Here is a 15,974-nt window from a genome sequence, read left to right as displayed (position 1 = left end):
CCAACAACAATATTTTGACCTCCCAGGAGGTTAATCCAGCTATGGACAAGGCAGAAGAAGCCTGATCGTAATAGGACTAATGGTAAAAATCTAACAATCAGGGCACTGTAGGAGTGAAGTAACCCCACAGGATGGCAGTAACACAACACTAAATCAAAGTAACCTATCAATATTATAATTTCTCACGAACATAAAATTTGGTATAAAGTTCCAAAGCACTTAAGCCAATTATTTTAAATATAATAAAAAGTGTAGAAAAATCCAAAAAGTTACGGCCCCTGTTTTCATATGAGTTTATGAATACAGATTTGGATTTTTTTTTTTTTTTTTTCAACGCGTGCGGCCCCGGGAGCGCGCACGTCCAGTCACGTAACGTGGTATGTTTATGTCCAATCCGTGGAGTCAGTGCTGCTGTTGTGACCTGCTGCAGTTTAGTTCACGAAATATTTATAGCTGGTTAAGAAAAAATAAAATAAAAATCGGGGATAATATGACATTATTTTGAAACTGCAGGCAAATGTGTCCTTGAGGAGGCCGCGCACAGAGTGACCTAGCGGAGGTCATCATGGATTAGCCGTAGCCGAGTGGGTTTCTGACTGACAGCAAGAACTGGGACAAGGGACTTTGGTGCTACAAACGTTAGCTAGCAGCTAAATCAACTTAGCCTAGACGTTTTGAATCAGCTTTTGCGGCAGAGACAGGTATTATGCAAATTCATGACAAGCCCTTCTGTGTGTGTCGCTTGATGTGTTGTCTTCCTCTGGCCACCCGCTCACTTTATATGGCTGTGTTTTCTTAGTTGTTGTTGTGTAGCGTTGGCGTTAGCCCTCAGCTGTCGTTGGCTGCTGCTAGCTAATGTGTAGCTATAGTTATTGCCTCCCAGTGGTGGAAAAAGTATTCAAATCTTTTAACGGTAAGTTGCATTAGCAATACTAACGTTACAGTGCAAAACTGCTGCATTAAAACTAATAGTCCTACACTTAAAATATTACAGAGGAAATACTTTGGTATCAGCACTGGAGAAAGGACCATTTCAGTCTGTTAAATTATTGGTTTACCCCCAAAAGGTGTTCAATATTATGGGAGATGTATGATGTATGATATTTTTAAACTAATACAGAACATTTTATCAGTTTATCATATGCTTTGAGTGAGACATCTTAATCAGCTGAATACCATAGCTACCACGCAGAATAAATGGAGCTAAGTAACAATAGGTAGGTATTGAAGTATAGTACTTGAACGTTATGCAGAGCAGGAACAACTAGTTGATTAACCTATTAGTTGATAAAAGACAAACTTGAGCTACTCAGATAATCAGTTCATTATTTATGCCCAGTTTTAAGCAAAAATGCCAAACTTTTGATGGTTCTAACTTCTCCAGTGTTTGAATATATTTGAGTTTTGGACTATTGGTCAAATGCATAAAGCTATTTGAAGACATCACCTTGGGTTAGGTTGAAATTATTATTATTAATTTTTCACTATTTTCTTATGACAAAATGTTTGATTCCTCAATTAGCAGATTAATTGATCATGTTAAATTACATTATTGCACAGGTAGCATACAATAATATGTGCATTATTTGTGTCACCATGTAACACAAGTCTTCTGTTCCTTACACACGTTACACACACACACACAGTACATACACAATCACTCACTCACCAAATTCTTTTACCTACAGTAGGTGTGTAGAAATGCTGATAATGGGAAGGATTGTTTTACTCACTGTATAAACATTTCTCCCCCCTGAAGATTGTTCTCAACAGAGGCTGTCTGTTTGTTTTAGATTCCTTGGGTAGTTTGAGGTCTTTGAGAGATTCCCAGGGCAGCATGGCTCCCAAAGACATCATGACCAACTCCCATGCCAAATCCATCCTCAATGCAATGAACTCACTTCGCAAGAGCAACACACTCTGCGATATCACTCTGAGGGTGGAAAACACTGATTTTCCAGCTCACCGGATTGTCTTGGCTGCTTGCAGTGACTACTTTTGTGCCATGTTCACCAGCGAGGTAACTATAAAAATCTGTGTTTGTTGGTTAGCCAATACTAGTAATTAAATCGATCAAATTCGTTGTCTCTGCTGTATGAAACATGTCACAGATGCCTTGATAAGAGTATAATTTTTCTATTCTCAGGGAAAAATATACCCCAGTTAAATATCAGAATGTAATATCTGTTTTTTTCTGTTGTTTCTAAGGCAGTGTTATACTTCACTAAGTACTTGATGCTCATAAATAAATACTTAATGTAAACATTTAAACCCATAAACCCTTAATGTATGTTTCCTGTCATTACACCTGATAGTCTCTGTTGTTGTGGCTCTGTAGCTTGCAGAGAAGGGGAAATCTTTCGTCGACATTCAGGGGCTCACAGCATCGACCATGGAGATCCTGTTGGACTTTGTCTACACAGAGACAGTTCTAGTCACAGTGGAAAATGTACAAGAACTGCTCCCAGCTGCATGTCTACTTCAGCTTAAGGGTAGGTTAAGGAGTGCCTGTTGTACCTTGATTTGAAAAGTGAGTGCTTTAGCCAGCTGATATCGCTGTGAACACAGCTACAGGGCATGTGCAGCATTTAATTCAGTTCCTCAAAAATGGCCTTAGAAGATATTAAAGAGCTTACATTTACAAGGCAGTTGTTTTTGTCATTTAATTAATGATATCATCACCAGTTATTGTTCTTGACTGCTGGACAGTACTGACAGAAATGTGAAAATATAAAAAATTATTCCATCATACTTCAGCATTTGACCATTGTCATTATGAACCAGGTATTAAATGTCTATGACATTTTAAAAAGATCTTTAGAAGCCATAAACGTAGCTTAAATTTAACTGCAGAAACCCTGAGGCATGGCATGGCACAATTTTTCAAATGAAGTAGCTTCCGCATTTCCAAATTCACAGATGATGAGTGACACTAAAGTAAACTTTATCAGAATTTGGCTGGATTTGACTGATATGTGTGTGAGTATACAAATGTATATTTGTTTTCCTCAGGGGTGAAAAGAGCATGCTGTGATTTTTTGGAGAGTCAGCTTGATCCCTCCAACTGTCTGGGTATTCGCGACTTTGCCGAAACTCACAATTGCCTTGACCTGATGCAGGCCGCCGAGCTTTTTTCACAAAAGCATTTCTCCGAGGTGGTGCAGCATGAGGAGTTTATGCTGCTCAGCCAGACAGAAGTGGAAAAGCTAATAAAGTGTGATGAAATCCAGGTAGGAAAACTTAACGTCATGGGCCTTTCTACTTTTTGGTGTCATCTGTATTGTATATACCTGCCATAACTGTAATGGTTAAAACTGGTGTAAAGATGCCTGAAAAATGTCTGGACTCAAACAGTGTGAACTGAGCTCGACTTTCACAGCTTTCATATTGTCTTTCAAACACCTGAGTGCGAAGAGGAAAGCAAGTGCCAACTTGCTGTATTCTCAGTCAGTGTGTCCCCCTCCAATTCCACTCACGTTCGCGGATTGGCCTGACAATGAAATTGCAGAGAAGAAAACCTGATTTAAGTTTACCTTTGTGCTCAGGAAATTCCTGCTCCCAACCACATGCCTTGCTTTGTGAAAACACAGTTATTATCACACAATGATTTATAGATCATCAATGCTCTTAAATGGTTCTTCCTGTCATTTTTGTTTTTTTTAACATAAAACTAGACCATACATGTAAATCACCGTCATGCATAATTTGCCCTCAGTAAAACTATTCTCTTTGAGTCATCTTTCTCATGTGAAGACTTTAGGGTGAGAACCTATGGCTTGTTTTACCTTCAGCAGACTGCACTGTCTTACTGTTACACACTGTGTCTCTGAACTATTAAAAATAACAGTTGTAGATCAATAGCTTAGCTACAGTGGTTGCATCATTAATAAATACTGTGTAACATCTTTAACTAGAGCTAATTGTTTAATTATGGTGTGGGTTTATGTCTTTGATGCAGCTGTAATTCTTCTTACTGTATATGCTGTCTGTATGTAGGTGGACTCAGAGGAACCGGTATTTGAAGCCGTGTTAAACTGGGTCAAACACAACCGCAAAGAGCGAGAGCCCTATCTGCCAGACATGCTCGAGTTTGTTCGAATGCCGCTGCTGACCCCGCGCTACATAACAGATGTCATTGATGCTGAGGTGAGCCAGGCGACACACAGCAGGTTGTTCTGTAATCATACACCAAGCTTCCAGTGAAGGATTATCTGTTGACATATTTATCACTTACTGTCATAATTAAGCAAGTTTCAACACATTTTAGCCCCTCATTCGGTGTAGCCTGCCATGTCGAGACCTCGTTGATGAAGCCAAGAAATTCCACTTAAGACCGGAGCTGAGGAGTGAAATGCAGGGCCCACGCACACAAGCCAGATTAGGTAGAAATCCTGTTTTTAACTGCAGTTTAGCTATATGCACGTCTTTTATATATACTGTCTTTGTAATCCACTGTACCTTACATCCACCATTGTAAGAAAAGTGTTTTATGGGTCTTTTCAGGTGCCAAAGAAGTCCTGTTGGTTATAGGTGGGTTTGGCAGCCAACAATCACCAATAGACATAGTTGAGAAATACGATCCAAAAACTCAAGAATGGAGCTTTCTTCCTGTAAGTACTGAATGCGTGTGAGAGAGCCTTGTGTTTGTTTTAACATCTCAGTGGATTTGGCTAATACAGACAGATGTGTCTTTCACAGAACATTGCACGGAAAAGACGTTACGTCGCCACAGTGTCTCTCCACGATCGAGTTTATGTGATCGGAGGATACGACGGTCGGTCGCGGCTCAGCTCCGTGGAGTGCCTGGACTACACAGCGGACGAGGATGGTGTTTGGTACACCGTCGCCACCATGAATGTGCGCCGCGGCCTCGCAGGGGCCACGACACTCGGAGGTGAGGGAGTTTCCGTGTGAAGTGATTCACGCATTTTCCTCTTTCCTTTGAGAATGTTTTCTTCTCTCTCAGTAAAGTATACAATAACTAAACAGGTGTGTTTTTCTTGGCTCTGACAGACATGATCTATGTTGCCGGAGGGTTCGATGGTAGTCGTCGTCACACCAGCATGGAGCGATATGACCCAAACATTGACCAGTGGAGCATGCTGGGAGATATGCAAACGGCTAGAGAAGGAGCTGGTCTGGTGGTGGCCAGTGGACTCATATACTGTCTCGGTATGGTGAATCAGGGCTGCAACAGACAATTACTTTTTTAAATCAGTTTTTTAAATAAATAATTTAGTAATTTAATTTCCTTCCCTGTGTGAAAAGATGCCGAATATTATATATACGCAAAATAGTTTTCTCACAACACAGCAGGAACATGAGCGTGCAGAGTCTGCTCACCGCAGGTACTTCCCCTCAGAATGCCACACCTTTTTTTTTATTGCCACACCAGGCAGCAGCACATATAGCCAAACTCCATTTACTCTCACTTGCTGCATGTCCGATGCACTACACACTGCACGCTAACTTTACAAAGCCCAGAATGAAGCACATGGCATGCCCATAGGTGCTCCTTATTGACCGGTCCTGCCCGACCACTCGCCTAGCTACAATACTGTTAATCCAAGGAAGAGAGAGTCCTCATGCTTGAGGCTATTTCTGTTGTAAAAAGTGAAACAGGGCATAACACTGTTATCTAATGTCTAATGTTCATCAGATTCCTAACATTCATATTCCATATTCTTCCTCACAGGTGGATACGATGGGCTAAATATCCTGAATTCAGTGGAGCGGTATGATCCACACACAGGCCACTGGACGAGCGTGACGCCCATGGCCACCAAGCGGTCAGGTAGGTGAGATAACAGACACAGAAAAGTCGAACACTGCGTGTGCTGCTGTTTATCTGTGACTTAATTAAAATGCTGTCTTCAGGGGCTGGTGTGGCTTTACTCAATGACCACATCTATGTAGTGGGAGGCTTTGATGGTGTTTCACACCTCGACTCTGTGGAGGTCTACAACATCAGAACAGACTATTGGACCACTGTAGCCAGTATGACAACTCCTCGATGTTACGTAGGAGCAACCGTTCTCCGCGGACGTCTCTACGCCATCGCTGGGTAAGACACGGTGTCCTATGTCCTCCTTTCTGTGGCGGTGGGTTTAAGGGACAGGTTTGATTTTTTTATTTTTTTTTTCAGGTTCATCTGAACATAACACTCACATGCCACATGTATGTTGAGAGATTTATAGGCCACTGTAATTATTACGATTACCCTGTTAGAAATGGGGGACTCAGAACCAGGACCCTGGACAGTCCAGGTTCTGTGCAGACATGCATCCTGAAATTCAGCCAAAGCTGATATGAAGCTTCAGCAGTATCAGTTAGCCAAATCAAGTAGGTTTATTGCCAGAGTTTGGTCCTGGCTGTTCAACTAACAGGACGTATCCCTCCACCGTGGCTCGGAACCCCTGACCCCTGAACAGTCAGAGGCAGTTTTGTACTAAAAAGACACACACTTGAGCTGGTTAACTCAGACTGAAGCTTCATATCAGCTTTTACTTTACTTTTATTCATTATACGAGTCTGGACATGGATGCAAACTGCCACTTGACTGGTTGGAGCAGGCATACAACCACGAGGTGGTAATTCGAGTCTCTTTTTATGCCAGGGTGTTTTTTGGTCTGTACAAATAATCATTAGCATGTAGCATCAAGTCGATCCACAAGTAAACTTGCTAGAGGCCCTAGAGGAAAATATAAAGCAGGTTTTTCTGTGGCGATATGTAATCAGGTCATAATTAAAGAGAAACCAAAATTTGATTTTAAATATTTCACAGTAAGGTGCATAAAACACATGAAGTGTTTCCACCTTACAAGTGATTGATAGAATTATTTTAGGTTTTGCATGTACATGTATCGCAAATCAGTTAACTGTATAGTTTACATTTCCTCTTAAGCTTTTCCAAAGCACATTTTAGATCTTTGAAAACATCCCTACCCCTCAGTCAGCACTTAGTTTGTGTTCACTTTAGTATAAAATACTTAAAACTTGAAGTAGGATTCGGAATGTTAAGTACCACACATCGCATATAGATTTTGTGTGTTTAAGTGGTTAAAGAGCTAAAAGAGCAGCGGAGACGATTCACAAGTGTGTTCTAATGCTCAGTCTTAGCTAATGTGTCTGTTTGATGATGTTACATCAAAAGTTTATCTTCTTTCCCAAGTTTATCTGGATAATTTATTTGTGGCACGTTACTGGAAACTGTAGAGGAGTCACTGCAGTAACTTTGCTCAACGCTACAGTGTGGATGAGTGTAGCATGTTGTGGTTCAAACTCTCATTTCCTCTCTGCTTGTCTTAAATCTCTCTTTAGATATGATGGGAACTCACTTCTCAGCAGTATCGAATGTTACGATCCGGTTATCGACTCTTGGGAGGTTGTTACCTCGATGGCGACGCAGCGGTGTGATGCAGGCGTCTGTGTTCTACGTGAAAAGTGATCTTTGCCAAGAACAAGAGCCACAAGAGAAAAAGCAGGAGTCAGGAGGACAGGCAGCTAGGCTTTGCTAAAATGCCACTACAACAGAGCCACAAAAAAAAAAAAAAAAAAGTGCAGCAGTTTGGGTTTCCATCTCCACCGGATGGTTAACCATTCGCCACTTGGACCGTGCAACAGAGATTCAGCTTCGCCGTGGTCGACTTCACCTCAAAAGAGGCCTCCAAGGAGCCCATCACCACTTGCATGACTCTCGTCGGTGATACTTGTTGCTGTCGTTACCTGTGAGATTTATTTTTTCAGTTTGTCTTCAAAGTGCAATATATTTCTACTCATCATAAGAAAACAGAAAAAAAAGTTGGAGCACGGTTAGACTCCAGTTGCTGCTATATGCCTTATGACTTTGGCCTACATCAAACAGTGAACATTCATGTTGCCTCCCATTTGACTTTGATGATAGTTACACTACACGCTTATTATCAAGTGTACTCATTTGTCATTTGCAAGGTCATTGATGGGTCAATAATTTAACCCGTTTTTTGTAATACTTCCTGTTAACAGTGCTTTTAGATTCCAATCACTTTATTACTGAAGGTTTAATACTTGCTGTTGCTCTCAGAATATATATTTAGAGACGAATATTGTTTTAGAAAATGACTGAATTGTACCAGTTGCCATTACTACTTTGTCCCTCTATTTGGCAAAATTGAAAAATCACAGTAAGTATGAGGTGCATGTGATGTGGTTTTTTTTTTCCTCAGCTTATAAATTTGGACGTGTCCATGTAGGACACAAAGTCCTAACATCACTGTTGCCTGGGAAGTGAATAAACACACTGAGAACTGACACGTTTAATCTGTGGTACATCCAAACACCCGTTTAGTGATGCAGCGAGACAAAATGCTGTATGCCCGCTTTACACGTCGTCTGCTGAGTCAGTGGCGTTCCTGGTAAGAAAACACATATTTCACTTCCGCAGAGCAAATGTGAGCATCCATCCAGCCATTCGAAGCAGTTTGATTTCTCAAATTTACAAAAATGCAGGTTAGATGCATCCGTTTAATCACCGTACAACTTCATGTGTCCATTTTGACATAAGGAAAAAGTAAAAGCTGAATGTCCGCATGCCACTAAATAACTGGTTTCATTATCCAACCTCACAATATGTCTATTTTAATAAAGGTAAGCATTTTGTGATACCTGTACTGGCTCTTTGATTACTACTCCTCTTTCAAATCCTTTTTTTTTTTTTTTTTTAAGCTATACCAGCCACTGACATTGGCCGGTCAGTTCGCCACTTTGGTCCAGAAAGAAATATCTCAACAACTACTGGACGGATTGCCGTGAGCTTTTGTTCACACATTCATGACCTTCAGAGGATGAATCCAAGCAACTTCGGTGATCCCCTGACTTTTCCTTGAGTGCTGTAATCAATATTCATCAATAAGAATGTCTTAAAATGACAAATGTGAAAGCAATCTCTTATAGTGATGAACCTACGAGAATTATTAACTGAATCTGCAGCTGTTTGGCTTATCAGTCACAACTTTACTGTTTTGGTTCACTCTGTCGGTGCCATTTTCAGCCACAGCAGGCAGCTTTTTTCAGAGGAAAAGCTCTAAAAAAAATCGCAGTACACGACCTACTCAGCACCAAACTGCAGACAGACACAGTTGAGAGACTAACAGGTGAACATGGTGGAGCATTTAGCCGCTAAAGAGCCAGATATTTCCTGCCAGGTGGTCACAAACGGTTATATCATGTCGACATAAAAAAGTGATATGTCAGTGTTGTGTTCACCACTTTTTTCCAAAAGTACCAGTACCACACTAAAGTGCAAAATGTCCCATTACAAGTAGAAGTCCTACAGGCAGAGTCTTACTTAATGTAAAGAAATATTATCAGCAAAAAAAACTGAACTCGCCTGAATGGAAGTCTGGTGGAAAAATTGTGTGAAAAATGAATCTGCATGCCACTAACAACAGAAGTGCCACTAACAAAAGTGTCTAAAACAACATTTAGAGGCAGAGATGACTGTGTGTGTGAGAAAAGTCACCATCCCTCCTTTGCTCCCTGCATCTATCTACACCCTCCTCAGTCATCTAAAGCCTGAATAAGCACTGTCCCAGTCAGACAGACGCACCAGCGAACTTGTCTGCAGGTATAAAGGGCGGCTGGCAGCGGGCGGGACAAAGCAGGGCTGTGTTGGCTGAGACTCTTCACTCGTCCCGGGACACTGCACAGGAATTACATGGTCTGTCTGGAGCCTTGCTGACTCACGATAAACTCACAACATCCTTCATCAAAAACCAGCTACTTCTGTCATCTGGAGCAACATGGTAAGAGAATTGCAATTTATTAGAAATGGGGAAACTTCATCATGGGGAGAGCTTAATATGTTCACTATAAATTACACATCTTACCTTTTGTTAAATCTCCAGTTTTCCACTGTATGCAAGGTATAATTTTACCCAATCTACAAATCCGAACAACCAGAACTCTGCACTGAATATATGTGAGATTAAAGATGCTGCTGATTATGTTAACATGCATATCTTTTGATCTGACTAAATAATGTTTTCATAGGCATTTACTTTGTGTTCTGCTCAAGTTTTATGAGTTTATAATCACTGACTGGCTGTTTATTGCAGACAGCCAGCAAGTGGAGCTCAAAGCTTTGTCTTCAGCCTCAGAATAAATCTGACTCTGAACAGCTTGTAACCTATTTTATGTGAATATTTAAGTTTTTGTATGTCTTCATATTCCAAACTTTAACCTACCCATGTCTTACATATGTCACTCAACAGCAAAAAATCATCTCGGGGGATGTTCTCCCTCCAGGGAAGACAAAACCTGAAATTCTCAACATGTTGAAACATGAATGCTGGAAAATGCAACAGTGAAGTGTTGAATTAAGCCTGTCGTGTTTTTGACATTGTTTAACAATTAGAAAAGCAGTGCATGAATGCAATGAACAATGCAGTGTATTATCAGACATGTTTGCATTGCACATTGAACTGATGTGTATGGAAGCAAAAGAAAGGCCATAATAATTTTAAATTTAGGCTTATGAGCAATGGATAATGGACACAAATTTTCTATCTGTATCTGTGAACCCTAGAACAAAAACTTAAAATCTCTGAATTTGTGCAGCATAAAAATTCTGAAAAAGATGGGATTTCAAACCACATAAATTCACTGATGTTTTCAAAGTCAAATATTTTAATGCATTTAATGATTTCATTAGTACTGAGCAGTGATTCAGGTGTTCAGTTTAAGTTAAAGGCTTTCAGTTGCTTTTTGGATTTTAAATTTAAATGCTTATGGCTTTCATCATTAGCACAGTATAGTATTCAGTGTTCCCATTTCACAAGTATTCAGTTGCTGCTCAGATTTAAATTAAATAAAATTTGTACATCCTAAGTCAGTGGATATCATTTACAGATTGCAGAAACAACATTGTGAGGTAGTTCTTTGTTCATCTTTCCCAGGTTTATATTTCAAACAGGTAGTCGTCATTGCAAATCAATTCTGGTTCTGTGTTTTGTTTTGTTTTGTCCAAAATGTTGAGAAAAACTACCACAGAAGTTGTTTTTACTAACATCCTTTGTGCCTTTGGTTGTGAGAACATAGTGACAGGCATCTGAACTTCCATCTATATATTTTTTTTTTCTGCACAGAGAGAGTGCATCTCTATCCATGTGGGCCAGGCAGGTGCCCAGGTAGGAAATGCCTGCTGGGAGCTCTTTTGCCTCGAGCATGGCGTCGGTCCTGATGGCATCTTCCTGGACGGTCCTGTAGAACCGAACACCCGTGAAGATCCATTCAACACTTTCTTCAATACTGGGAGCTCTGGGCGTCATGTTCCACGGGCGATATATGTAGACCTGGAGCCCACAGTGGTTGGTGAGTCGTCCTGTATCCCCTTTACCCCCTCGCCCCCCAAAAAAACCCCCCACATACGTCCAGATTTTGGAGCTGATCTGTTCTGTAAAGTTAAACCAAGCTGGAGTTGATCTTGTTGACCTTTCTGAAAAAAATATTTTGTTTTAGATGAAGTGAGGGTTGGAAAGTACAGAGAGCTCTTCCATCCTGAGCAGCTGATCTCTGGGAAGGAGGACGCAGCCAACAACTACGCTCGTGGCCATTACACTGTCGGGAAAGAAATCATAGATGGAGTCATGGAGCGAGTTCGTAAAATGGTCTGTAATAATAACATTATTACTGTTAATGTTTTTCAAATGCATAGCAGAGAATTTCAGTGAGTTCCATAATGTTTACTCATGCAATAAATCCAAGTTTTATTGCATAAGCCTGAAGCTCATTCACTCAGCTAATACATTCACTTTCTATGCTATATTTGTATTAAAGAAGTAGAGTAACATTTTGGGAAATTCACTTGTTCCTCTCACACCTGTTTAATCCAAACAGGAAATTACCGCAACCAGCCAAGGGAATAGTCCCACACATAAAGCCACAAATTGTTGTTTTTATGTTTGAGTTCTTGTATGACTTAAACAAAGAGGTGTGGATGGGCAAGCTGGCTGTTTTCCCCCTTGTTTCCAGACTCCATGCTAAACTAAAATAACAATTTCCTAGCTGTAACTTTATATTTAACAGACAGACGAGCAAGTTTTTAACAATCAGAGTTTTTAATTCAGTCTAACACCTAAAACAGTTTCTACCAGTTAAATTTTCTACCTTAAAACAGCCCAACAAGAACAGCATCAACATCTGTTCACATCTGCTTTTGTGTTTGTTGAAGTTTTTATTCCACATTAGGTTCCCAAAGCTTCGATTTACTGTGGATGTTTAAGCTGCTTAAACTTTGTGGTTCATAAATATGCACAGTGTGAAAAAATATCTTGACAAAATCAAGGTCCTCTCACTTTCTTTTTTTGCTGCTTTCAACTGCATCTCACAGTCTTCATCCAAATAACTTATTATAGTTGCTTTATGTCACTGGAAACTGTCCTATCCTTCTGTCCTTCTCATCAGACGGACCAGTGCACAGGCCTGCAGGGGTTCCTTGTCTTTCACAGCTTTGGAGGTGGCACTGGTTCTGGCTTCACCTCTCTGCTGATGGAGCGTCTGTCTGTCGACTATGGCAAGAAATCCAAGTTGGAGTTTGCCGTCTACCCAGCTCCACAGGTCTCCACAGCTGTGGTGGAGCCCTACAATGCCATCCTGACCACCCACACCACCTTAGAGCACTCTGACTGTGCCTTCATGGTGGACAACGAGGCCATCTACGACATCTGTCGTCGCAACATGGACATTGAGAGTCCCGGCTACATCAACCTCAACAGACTGATCGGTCAGATTGTTTCCTCCATCACCGCCTCCCTCCGGTTCGATGGCGCCCTCAACGTCGATCTGATGGAGTTCCAGACCAACCTGGTGCCATTTCCACGAATCCACTTCCCTCTGGTTACTTACTCACCCATCATGTCTGCTGAGAAGGCTTACCACGAGCAGCTGACTGTGTCCGAGATCACAAGTGCCTGCTTCGAGCCGACGAATCAGATGGTGAAGTGCGATCCTCGTCATGGCAAGTACATGGCGTGCTGCATGCTATACAGAGGCGATGTCGTCCCCAAGGATGTAAACGCTGCCATTGCAAATATAAAAACCAGACGTTCCATTCAGTTTGTTGACTGGTGCCCCACTGGTTTCAAGGTGAGTAACATGACAAAAGTAAGAAGCAAAACATGAGATACTTTATCTTTCTGATCATTCTCTTTGTCTCAACAGGTAGGCATCAATTACCAGCCTCCAACCGCAGTTCCTGGTGGAGACCTGGCCAAAGTCCAGAGGGCCGTGTGCATGCTGAGCAACACCACGGCCATTGCAGAGGCCTGGTCTCGTCTTGACCACAAGTTCGACCTCATGTACGCTAAGCGTGCATTTGTCCACTGGTATGTTGGTGAGGGCATGGAGGAGGGAGAGTTTGCCGAGGCCAGAGAGGACCTGGCTTGTCTGGAAAAGGATTACGAGGAGCTGGGTCAAATGAGCCCCGATTCTGAAAATGACGACGAGGGCCAAGAATACTGAGCCTCGTGAGGCTTTGAGCAGTGATGGCTGCACAGCAGTGGTTGTCTTTTAAGCTAGGGTTAACCAAATTGATGGTCTTTCTCACTGCCTTGTTTTTATGATGTTTTTATATTGTCAGCTTCAGAAGAAGACAAGCTACTCTAAGTTGTATTGTGAATTGTTGATTTGAATTGTGCTGTGTAATAATGAACTGTCTTTGCATATTCTGTGTGAAAGTTGTTAGAGACACACCGGTGGTCTTGTGGTCTAAGACGATACCACATCACCACCGCGTCTACATTACAAATCCAGCTGGGGATTTTCATTGCATGTCACCCACCTCCCTCTCTCTCTCCTCATATTTCCTGTCTGCCTTGCCATTGTTACTATTGAATAAAGGCAAACATGTCAAATTACCTTAAAACAAATGTACAATCAAGCGAACAATAATACTCTTTTAATAAAATAATGAGGTAAAAAAAAAAAATTACAAAAGACAAACTTAACCCTTGTGTTTTGTTCATACTTATCCTCTCATTGTTTAGGGTCATCTGCAAAGTGGCATTATTTATCAGTTAGACCCAAATCGATTTGGGAGGGGTTGTGCTGTGTATAAAGTATGTATATATATATATATATATATAGAGAGAGAGAGAGAGAGAGAGAGAGAAACAGCGAGAGAGAGATGAGAGATGTAGATATAGATATATATTTGACACCTCTCCGAAACCTGAAACAGTAATAAAAGCTGAGCATTATAATCTTCATGAAGGGGGGTGTTATTGCAGGAATGTTGCATCAGACTTTCTTAGTTTCAGCTTGTATCTAATAAACTGTCAGCAACTCCCCACCCCAGATTTGGCAGATTTCACAGCTTGCAGACTCTTTTTGTAGCCAGCTAAGAGTCTTTCTATTCTTGATTAAAGAATTTTCACCCACCCACAGCTTCAGCTCGGTGTGCTGAAGTAGTTCATGGTACTTATTTTACAAATTTGCTTTGGATCATTGCCCTGATGTAGGAGCCCGACTGTTTTCAGTTTCACTTTACTTTTATTGCACATGTACATAATGCCACGGATAGTTTTTGCTGGGATCACCCAGTGATCCCAGTTCTCTTCAGTACACGGTACTTGGCAGGTAGGTCGTTGCAAGCATCTTGGGGAACTCTCTGCGGATTTAGGCTGTCTCAGTGTCTTCTGTCTCTTCGTGTGATCCCAGTCTGACTCCATGATGCTGAGATCAGAGCTCTGTGGAGGCCAGACCATCTGTTGCACGACTCTTTGTCTCTGGAGTTAATTCTTTATGACTCTGACTGTATGTTTGGCCTCGTTGTCCTGCTGGATGAATTAGGGGCCTGCCCGGTGGTATTGTGTGATGGATAAGAATCTAGTAGTAGCAGATGTAGCGAAACGTTTACGAGAAACATCCAATCAAACCGCACACACTGGCTATTTAAACAATGAGTCCCGGTAGCCATGAAGGTGTCACCTGAACATATTCATCCGCGCAAGTGTAAACATAAGACTGCCTACAAAGAAGAGAGTAGTTTAACAATTTACCATCTCTTAATAGCGCGATGCGAGCACTTATCTTTAATGTTATTTGCTTTTAGGTGCAATTTACTTTCGGCCAGTGATGAAGAGGAAAGGGTCAAGAATCGTTACACTGAACGGTGTCTCTAAGATTTTAGGCTGCAGCCTGTGGAGCAGACATCACAATGAACGCCTATAGCTTCTTTCCTGCTTTGAATACTCAGGGTTGGAGGAAGTACTCACGTCTATTACTAAAGTAAAATGAGCAATATCACAAAGTGGAAAATTTTCAAGTATAAAGCACTGCATTCAAAATTGTGCTTTTGCAAAGTTTCTAGTATCAAATAAATTATGATCATATGATCACATAGATGCAGTGGAGGAAAAGTCTAATATTTGGCTCTAAACTTTAATGGAGTAAATCTATTAACACTCAAATATAGTAATTGTACTTAGTTTAAATATGTGTGTATTTATTAACCATGTGACATTTTGAATGTAGTGGTTTAGGGTCTGAAAATCCATCATCATTGTGAACAAGCCCAATTCAGACTTTGTGACAACAGACTCTAGCTCTGGGTCTGATTATTTTTTATTCATTTATCAATTCCAGATTTCGATCCTTGCTGTAGTCACCGGGAAAGTCCCATCTCACAACAGTTCTGCAGTGAATGAGGCTAAATCCACTGTCAGGAGAGCAGGGCTGTATTAACCTCCTGGGGGGCCCTGGGGGTAAAAATTTGTTGATGAGCCCTTAATGGTACAAATTTATGATAAAATTATGTAGGCATAAATTAGTAAACCTGGGGCCTATGTGGCCCCTGGGTGCCCACATTGGTTGTCCAGCCTTGCTGGAGAGGTATAGATTTGCATTTTCAAGCTGTGAGAAGATGAAAAATTAAAATGTGATGGTATGGTGTCTTCATATAACTTGCATGGCTGGGTTAACCTCCTATAGGCAGGTCT

At 41.1% G+C, this 15,974-nt stretch overlaps 2 protein-coding genes across 4 annotated transcripts; both read left to right on the top strand.

The window, feature by feature from the left end:
- Positions 1-405: 405 nt before the first annotated feature.
- On the top strand, positions 406-7,581 carry LOC121200407 (kelch-like protein 12). 3 transcript variants are annotated; one of them, XM_041065712.1, is made up of 13 exons: positions 406-701; positions 800-913; positions 1,794-2,020; positions 2,339-2,492; positions 3,013-3,230; positions 3,997-4,146; positions 4,268-4,382; positions 4,504-4,610; positions 4,699-4,894; positions 5,014-5,172; positions 5,696-5,794; positions 5,878-6,064; positions 7,321-7,581. In XM_041065712.1, exons 2-13 carry the CDS (start codon positions 856-858, stop codon positions 7,445-7,447), a joined length of 1,797 nt encoding a protein of 598 aa, XP_040921646.1. In that variant the 5' UTR covers positions 406-701; positions 800-855; the 3' UTR covers positions 7,448-7,581. The 3 variants fall into 3 exon arrangements, with proteins under 3 accessions (XP_040921646.1, XP_040921656.1, XP_040921637.1); XM_041065722.1 differs by lacking the exon at positions 800-913; XM_041065703.1 differs by having other exon boundaries at positions 406-913.
- A 1,988-nt stretch (positions 7,582-9,569) lies between these two features.
- tuba5 (tubulin alpha 5) lies at positions 9,570-14,038 on the top strand. Its single transcript, XM_041058819.1, has 5 exons — positions 9,570-9,782; positions 11,124-11,349; positions 11,497-11,645; positions 12,442-13,122; positions 13,198-14,038. Exons 1-5 carry the CDS (start codon positions 9,780-9,782, stop codon positions 13,495-13,497), a joined length of 1,359 nt encoding a protein of 452 aa, XP_040914753.1. The 5' UTR covers positions 9,570-9,779; the 3' UTR covers positions 13,498-14,038.
- The last annotated feature ends 1,936 nt before the right edge of the window (positions 14,039-15,974 follow it).

Source organism: Toxotes jaculatrix, chromosome 2 (assembly GCF_017976425.1).
Source record: "Toxotes jaculatrix isolate fToxJac2 chromosome 2, fToxJac2.pri, whole genome shotgun sequence".
NCBI classification, from domain to species: Eukaryota; Metazoa; Chordata; class Actinopteri; family Toxotidae; genus Toxotes; species Toxotes jaculatrix.
Note: the sequence above shows the minus strand (reverse complement) of the source record. Positions and strands in the feature narration are given on the sequence as shown.

Excerpts from the sequence above, each read along its gene's own strand:
- tuba5 (XM_041058819.1), top strand. Across the intron at positions 11,350-11,496 it reads CCTGGAGCCCACAGTGGTTG|ATGAAGTGAGGGTTGGAAAG; the intron begins GTGAGTCGTCCT and ends ATTTTGTTTTAG. Across the intron at positions 13,123-13,197 it reads GGTGCCCCACTGGTTTCAAG|GTAGGCATCAATTACCAGCC; the intron begins GTGAGTAACATG and ends TTGTCTCAACAG.
- LOC121200407 (XM_041065712.1), top strand. The coding sequence starts at position 856 with ATGTGTAGCTATAGTTATTGCCTCCCAGTGGTGGAAAAAGTATTCAAA. Across the intron at positions 2,493-3,012 it reads ATGTCTACTTCAGCTTAAGG|GGGTGAAAAGAGCATGCTGT; the intron begins GTAGGTTAAGGA and ends TGTTTTCCTCAG. Across the intron at positions 3,231-3,996 it reads TAAAGTGTGATGAAATCCAG|GTGGACTCAGAGGAACCGGT; the intron begins GTAGGAAAACTT and ends GTCTGTATGTAG.